Here is a 7,666-nt window from a genome sequence, read left to right as displayed (position 1 = left end):
GAGGTTGTGACGGTGACGTCAGGTGACCGCACCGGATGTGGAATTCCACGCCTTCGAAATAAGACGCTTGGCCATATTTTCTGCGCATTTATGTTTACCGAAAAACATAAAGACGATTAGGAATCACGTTCAACCGCAGAGCGTCTCGGCGATCGACGCACCTGATTCGAATCATCAGGTTCGTTCAGCTGCTGCTTGAGAGCTGCTCATCTGAATCGGGTGTGTTGCAGCCGGGGGGGGGGATGGAAAGCGGGCAGGTTGGTGGCCCTCCAGGCCCGGAGCTGGACATGCCCGGCGTAGAGGTTGTGGGTTCGATCCCGGCTCTGGCCTTCCTGTTGGCGTGGGTTTTCTCTGGGTACTCCGCTTTCCTCCCACATTCCAAAAACATGCACGGCAGGCAGATTGCAAATTGTCAAGTGTTCCTTCTTTTATTGTAACGTCTCCTTGAGTGTCTTGAAAGGCGCTTATAAATAAAATCGCATTATTATTATTATTGGACACTAAATTCGAGGTGTGAGTGTGATCGTGGATGTTTGTTTGTCTCTGCGTTCCCTGCGATTGGCTGGCAAGCGGTTCAGGGTGTCCTCCGCCTACTGCCCGAAGACAGCTGGGCCGGTGGCGGCTGGCTGCCATCCGTCATAATTATTGATGGTGATTTTGATGAGGATGGGGAGCAGGGGACTCACTGACCAGGAACTTGGGAGAGTGTGTGTGTGTGGGGGGGGGGGATTAAAAAAAAAAAACGACCCAAAAACACAAACACCGATCCTCGCCAGGGATGAGCTACAAATGAGGGAAAATGACATTACTTTTTTTTTTTTTACTGATATATCCAACCGATTGATTAATTGTCAATAAATACACTTGACATTTTCTTTATTGAGCAATTGTTCATTGATTCAATTTAAATTATGAATGATACTATGAGAGAATTGGAGTTAATAGTTGATCAACAAAAGCAACTTTTTATTTTTTTTTTACAAGCCCACATCATGAGTGAAAACAGTTTGGTGTCCTTGGTCGAGTCAGCAGGTCCTTCCAGGTCCGCTTTTATCGTGAGAGTTCATCTCTCAATCACGTGACAAAAAAGAAACGGCGGCTAAGGGCAAACAACTCTCGGTGCGGTAGCCGTTATATGCAAACACACCGACACGGCAACGCCGTCGGACGACGGGCATCCGACGACTTCGTCTTTCCTGCATCCTCGGCGGGGACAAATGACTTCCTGGCGGGAAACACAACGGCGATCGTCTTTGGGCTCTTCTTCCAAATTCTCCTTCCCCGTTTGGCGTCGGAAGAGGAGGACAAGGCGGCGGCGTTTTTTTCAGGAAAACTTCTTCTTGGTGGCGGTGAAACGCTCCATGTACTGGGAGGGAAGAACGCGGCCGTCAAATGCTGCTCTCCGATCGGCCCGAGCACCGAGCGGGTCGCCGTAGCAACAACACAACCGACGGCGCTCATCCGGTCTACGAACGCTTCCGTTCGGTTGAAGTTTTCTCGTTTGCAGACGATTGGCGCTTATGGCCGTCGCTTCGTTCCCGCGACGTGCCGTCGAAACGGGGAAACCTTCAAAATAAGACTCCCCCACCCAGCTCCGCTTTTTTTTTTCTCTTCACCCAAAATAAATCGAGCAACCTGAAACCGAACATGCCGACGTTGATGATTTTGCAGATCTTTTCCCAAAGGAAATCGGACTTCTTCTGTCCATGAATTTGCTCGACGACCGGTCGTTTTCGGTCATTTTTTTTAAAGCGACTGCGGAGAATCCATTTTCACGCCGCGGAATGAAGATTTGCTCTTCGCAAAATCAGGACTGTTCTCCGCGGTATCGACGACAGAATACGCGCCGGCTTGTGGGGAAGGCCGAGCCGCCGGCGGAACCCGTCAGCCGCGCCCGGCCTGGCCCATCCGGCGGCGGTGCGGCCGGAGCGCCCTCACCTTGTCGTAGCCCTCCAGGTCCCGGAGACTCTTGACCTCAAAGAGGTTTCCTTCCACCGAGAAGAGAGACACCTGCGACTCGTTCAGAACGGACAGCGGGATGGCGGCCAGGTCCAAACAGTTCTCCTCCACGCGCAGAACTTTGAGGCGAGGGCACCGAGACACGTCCGCCGACAGCAGCGAGATCTGGAAGACCGGCGCAACTTCCATGGTTCCCGGATCTGCCCGGCTTCTATCGCCTCGCCGCCTCAGGAACACTTTACAAAATCGATGTCGGGCGCGTCCTCCCTTCCGAAAACGCCGCTCAAAGTAAAGGTGACCTCGCGCAGTCGGAAACGAGACCCCGTCCCGGTTTTTTGTCGCAGCCGTCAAACGCACCACGTCCTGACGCGATTGGAACGGGGTTTGTAGTACGTCATCGGGGTTGCGGCTCTCGCCGGGTCGATCTGGTGATTCGGTAACGGGCCGGGGTTCTTTTTGGTACCTGGTTCTGGTTGAGGTTGATCTCAATGACTTGTAACTCCGACACCGCTGGCGGCACGCTCCGAATCCGGTTGCGGGACAAGTCCAGCAGATCCAGGTGTCTCAGGCCTCCGAGTCCGCCGGGGAACTCCGAGATGCGGTTCCCGGCCAGGATGAGGGTCCGCAGGGCCTTGAGCTGCTCCATGGTGGGCGGGAGATGCTGGATCCGGTTGGAACTCAGACTAAGAGTCTCCAGTTTCTTCAGCTTCCCGATTTCGTCGGGGAGTCCGCCTGAGGACCAACAAGCAACCCCACGTGAGCGTCGGAGAATTTGGCGCCTCGTTCCAGCGCCGCCTACCTTTGGATGGTGACCATTCGCACTCACCCAGCCTGTTGGCGTTGAGGGTCAAACTCCGGAGCTGCGCGTAGTTTCCAATGGAAGGAGGAAGCCACTCCAACTTGTTGTCAGACAGGTCCACGGTTCGGAGGTTTGCCTTAAGCCGCTGCAGTTCCTCGGGAAACTGAAGACCGCAAGGTCCCGTATCGGAACCCGTTAGCTTAGCATCGACAACTAGCAGCACGGACGCTTGGCGAGGTCCTCGGTTGGGTCATTACAGGTACAGGTTATAGAACCCACGTGGTGCCACAAACTGCTGACTTAAAAAAATATATATATATATATTGTAGGACCAATAAGGTACCAGGACATGCTGACCGTAAAAGACAACACGCAACCGCAACATACAAATGATGTGGCTCTACGTGGTACTACTGTGATACGCGTACATGCTGACCGTAGCTGAAAACAGATCTATAATACAACAACTTGCTGAGCCCGGACAGTATTGGAACACCGTGACAAGTAGAATCCACACCGCACTTCAAAATACAGACCGTCAAACTAAAATGGGATCCGTCTCACCTCCGGAAGTCCTTTTCCAGTGAGCTGGAATACTCCCGTCTTCTGGGAAGTCTCCAGGTGGGACTTGAGAGCGCTGTTCCCCATCCGGACGGAAGGTCCAAACTTTCTCCGTCACGGCGGCACTGTCCTGCGCATCAACGTCGATTGCAACCTCAATTAAAAAAAAAAAAAAAGAAATTCAAGAAAAATCAACACGTCACGTGACACTGCGATTCGAAATATTCAACCGTCGCGGACCTCCAGCTGTCAATCGAATAAGATGGAAGTTCGTCGGTACCAAAGTTGATGACATCAGCCTGTCGCCGGGGGCGCTAAATTGCCGCAGCATCCATGTCTGCTTGTTTATCATTCGTTATCATGAGTCGTAAAAGGCGACGGAAACTCGAACCACTCGACCAGAAGGTTCGGCGCGCGACAGAGTGGCTGTGTGTGTATGTGTTATGGGGACCAGGGGGCGAAGCTAAAGTAACATAAGCGAAACATCAGTTGCCACGCTAAGCGCTAGCATAGTTCCAGACTCGGCCAGGCGGCTCACTTACGTCACAGTGACGAATCGTTGCGCTCTTCTCGTAGTACAACCTGGAGACGATTTAAACATCCACTATGTTGATGAAAATATTTTTTGACCAGAAAATGTTTTTTTAAAAGTTCAGAGAAGAGAGCCGCCCTGTAACTGTGAACAGATAATCCGCACATGTGACGACATATTACGCACGCGCAGTACAGCGCGTTTGTTGACGTCTTAGAGGAAAGACGTCATCGTCACTCCGTATAATCATTTACAATTCATCGAGATTTGTAACGTCTCCATGCAAAAAGATCGATTTCATCACATTAATATTTGTGTCTGGAAAAGTTTGGTGACGTAACTTGCTTCCTGTGATTTGCATTTCCGCGCAGCCGAACAGCTTCCGGTCGTCCGACCGGAAGAAGGCGGCTGACGAAGACTCATTGCGCAGGCGCAGAGTCTGTCAACAAAACAGCGTGGGCCGAGTGGCTGCGTCCAAAAATGTGATTTTTGACTCGTGATATTTATCGAACACCGCATGAGCAATTGATAAACGTCATGGACGCCGTGAAGGAGCGACTGATTCATTTCGCAGAAGAGGCTCACGGTACGACCGTAGATATTTTTGAAAGTGCTGACTTGTAACATACGTATGACTACTAATATGCTAGTACTAGTAATATTTACACTATTATTATGTTTAGGCGATTAAAACTAATATCATTGATAACCTTACTACTAATACAGATTCTTCCTCGACTTGTTGTCATTCTATTTGGATAACTACAAGTCTAGTGCTGCTAACACCTCCTACTCTACGAATACTACTCTTTTGCTAGTTCTACACCCCGTCCTACCACTACCTCGACAATAATAACAGCACTACTTTTACTTGAAGTAATATTACTAGTGCTGTACTTGTAGTACCGAGTACGTAGTGGTAATTACCACGTCTGCCTACAAGATTAAGTACTGCACTTTTGCTGCGTTGAATTTACACCGCTTCACGACTGAATGATTTGCATTGCAATTGAGAGCCATATCGCAACTTGCAACACTGCTAACTACCTCCACTATTTCTACTTGTATCGGCACGAGCGCATACCGCCGCGTACAACGTTGGATGATTCTACCCTTTCAGATTTGTATCTGAGCCAATCGGTGCCTTACGTGGACGGTCCACCCGAGCCGCTTGACTTCTACCGCCAATGGATCGCTCCCAACAAGCCGTGCGTCGTACGTAACGCCTTGGACCACTGGCCGGCTCTGTCCAGGTGGACGCCCGCGTACCTCAGGTAGGAGGTGAAGTTTAAAAGTCCCGCCGACGGGCGTCCGAGGACACCCGGCTGGAGCGGCGGGCCTCTCGCTTGCTGTCCGCAGGGAGAAGGTGGGCTCCAAGGTCATCAGCGTGGCGGTCACCCCCAACGGTTACGCCGACGCCGTCGACGGCGATCGATTCGTGACGCCTGAGGAGCGGCGCATGAGCTTTTCCTCCGTGCTGGACGTCATCCAAGGGAAGGTACGGATGACAACACGTTGCGCTTGCTACGCAGCGCAGTCGAAAGAGTCGACATGAGGGACTCCGATCGAGTGCAAAAGTGCTTCCTAAACTTTGGACGCCTTCTGATCCCCCCGCCCCCCCCCCCTCTAAACAAATAAAGAAATAAATCAACGTTATTTATTTATTTACAATTTCATTTCTCAAGAAAATCCTCTTCAGGGAGAAAAAAAAATAGCCGTCTGATCATTTCTGATGGTTTGTTTGTATAGTAAATAATGTATAGTTTTTCAGAAATCATGTGGTTTTACGTAAAAAAAAAGGCTATGGTGGAAAGTTTGAAAAAAAGAAGGGGAAAAAAGGTTTTCCAGGGGGCTGGGGGGGGGGGGATCACAATACTGCATGTCAGAGTCTCACGAGAAATAAAGCAGAGCCAAAAGAGTCGATTCCAAAAATGAGACCAACGCTTGCATTTTTATCAACGGCGTTTGCGTGCGCACGCGCATCAGGTGAAGCAGCGCGGCGTGTTGTACGTTCAGAAGCAGTGTTCCAACTTAGTGGAGGAGCTCCCCGAGCTGACGGCCGACGTGGACGCGCACGTTGCCTGGATGAGCGCGGCGCTGGGTGAGCGCGCGTTGCGCGCTCGCGGCCGTTTGACGCGCGCCCCCGTCGCTGATCCCTTTGTCCTTTGTTCAGGGAAGTTCCCCGACGCCGTCAACTTCTGGCTCGGCGAGGCCAACGCCATCACGTCTCGTGAGATCTGCTCGCCGCGTTGCCTGATGAAAACAAAACCAAACCAAACAAAAAAAAAACGGCGTTCCGCTTCCCGTTTCAGTACACAAAGATCCTTACGAGAATCTTTACTGCGTCATCTCTGGACAGAAGGACTTCATCCTGCTGCCACCCACCGACAGACCCTTCATTCCTTATGGTAACCATGGCAACTGTGCTCACATCCGCCGCGCTGACCATAGCGGGCTTGCTAACAGTTACGCTCATCACCGTAGCAACGGCCTTTACTTGCTAACCACGATAGCAAACATTTTGGTAGCCGCAACCACGGTAACGGCACCGGCGCTAACGCTAACGCTGGCGGTAACCATCGTGACGGGTCGCGGCCCTTTCCGTCGCCGTAGTAACAAGCCCGTATCCCAACGACGAGCGCACGGTCGCGAGTGTCGGCGAAGGTAGCAAATGCGAGTTTCGTGTTTTGTAACATACTCGACGGTAACCGTCGTAACATTGTAACATCGTGCACGGTAACCATAGCAACAGCAACGTCCCGTCGTCTACTTCCGATGCCGGATTCTGGTAACCACGGTAACCATGCGCCACCAGGCCTCTACCAGCCCGCGGTCTACCGCCAGAAGGACGACGGCGACTTTGAGGTGGTGGACCGGAGCGAGGGCGAGAAGGTGCGTGCGTCCGAGCGGCGGCGAGTCGCTCCGGCGTCCTCTCTGACACTGCGGCCCCGCCCGCGTCCCCCGCCGCCAGGTGCCGTGGATCCCCGTGGACCCGCTGGCCCCGGACCTGCAGCGCTACCCCGCGTACGGACGGGCGAGACCGCTGCGCTGCAGCGTGAAGGCGGGAGAGATGCTCTACCTGCCGTCCTTGTGGTTCCACCACGTCAGACAGTCGCACGGCTGCGTCGCAGGTCGGTTGCACAAAACGGGAGACGGAAGACAAACAATCGGGAGCATGTCAAAACACACACGGGATTCGTCCGTGGCTTTTACAGTCATTTTCGTAAAACTATACGGCTGCGTGTTTGTTTGTGTTTCCAGTGAACTTCTGGTACGACATGGACTTTGACATCAAGTACAACTACTTCACGCTTCTGGACGACATCGCAGCCGTCACCGCCCAACACTGAGCCGAGCGCCGGCCCGCGGCGCGCCGCAGAGCCGCGCGGGGGCGACGTGACAAATCGGGTCTCGATGAAACCCGACGACGACTTGATCAGGACTTGGTGTGAACCGTGTCCAGAGGCGGAGCCAAAATAGTCGCACCTGTGCATTTTCGTTCATGAAGCCCCGACTGCCGACGCCACCAAAAACCGTCACTTCTCGCGCTCCGAGCCACGTAAGCCGCACGCCTCGGTTCAAGTGTCACGGCTCAGTCCGCTCCAGAATCCCACTCGGGGAAGATGTTGCCCTCGATGTGGGGCCGGCCGCCGTGTACGACGCCCCCGCGCACGTACTTTGTCCAAACTCGCGACTGCCGTCAGAAAATGTCAAACTTTTAAAATGGCCGCCAGCGCAGATAACCGTTGGCTTGCTTTCAGATTAAATCCGAGAAAAACAAGCCAACGGGTTAGAGGCTCTCATCAAAAAGTACT

The 7,666-nt window shown here is 52.6% G+C and overlaps 2 protein-coding genes across 4 annotated transcripts; one reads left to right on the top strand and one right to left on the bottom strand.

The window, feature by feature from the left end:
- Window positions 1-859: 859 nt before the first annotated feature.
- On the bottom strand, window positions 860-4,166 carry lrrc57 (leucine rich repeat containing 57). Of its 2 annotated transcripts, none has more exons than XM_086127370.1 (6): window positions 3,862-4,166; window positions 3,323-3,449; window positions 2,786-2,921; window positions 2,423-2,691; window positions 1,939-2,124; window positions 860-1,366 (listed from the first exon to the last, which is right to left on the bottom strand). In XM_086127370.1, exons 2-6 carry the CDS (start codon window positions 3,404-3,406, stop codon window positions 1,325-1,327), a joined length of 717 nt encoding a protein of 238 aa, XP_085983496.1. In that variant the 5' UTR covers window positions 3,407-3,449; window positions 3,862-4,166; the 3' UTR covers window positions 860-1,324. The 2 variants fall into 2 exon arrangements, with proteins under 2 accessions (XP_085983496.1, XP_085983495.1); XM_086127369.1 differs by having other exon boundaries at window positions 3,323-3,473; window positions 3,862-4,163.
- Window positions 4,167-4,263: 97 nt separating this feature from the next.
- On the top strand, window positions 4,264-7,632 carry jmjd7 (jumonji domain containing 7). Of its 2 annotated transcripts, none has more exons than XM_086127098.1 (9): window positions 4,264-4,437; window positions 4,972-5,125; window positions 5,211-5,349; window positions 5,868-5,952; window positions 6,025-6,081; window positions 6,164-6,259; window positions 6,667-6,743; window positions 6,823-6,982; window positions 7,113-7,632. In XM_086127098.1, the coding sequence occupies exons 1-9, from the start codon at window positions 4,389-4,391 to the stop codon at window positions 7,199-7,201; spliced, it is 906 nt and encodes a 301-aa protein (XP_085983224.1). In that variant the 5' UTR covers window positions 4,264-4,388; the 3' UTR covers window positions 7,202-7,632. The 2 variants fall into 2 exon arrangements, with proteins under 2 accessions (XP_085983224.1, XP_085983223.1); XM_086127097.1 differs by having other exon boundaries at window positions 5,838-5,952.
- The last annotated feature ends 34 nt before the right edge of the window (window positions 7,633-7,666 follow it).

Source organism: Hippocampus guttulatus, chromosome 13, assembly GCF_054856545.1.
Source record: "Hippocampus guttulatus isolate MCC_2025c chromosome 13, RoL_Hgut_1.0, whole genome shotgun sequence".
In the NCBI taxonomy this organism is placed as follows: domain Eukaryota; kingdom Metazoa; phylum Chordata; class Actinopteri; order Syngnathiformes; family Syngnathidae; genus Hippocampus; species Hippocampus guttulatus.
This window is presented reverse-complemented; position numbering and strand designations above follow the sequence as displayed.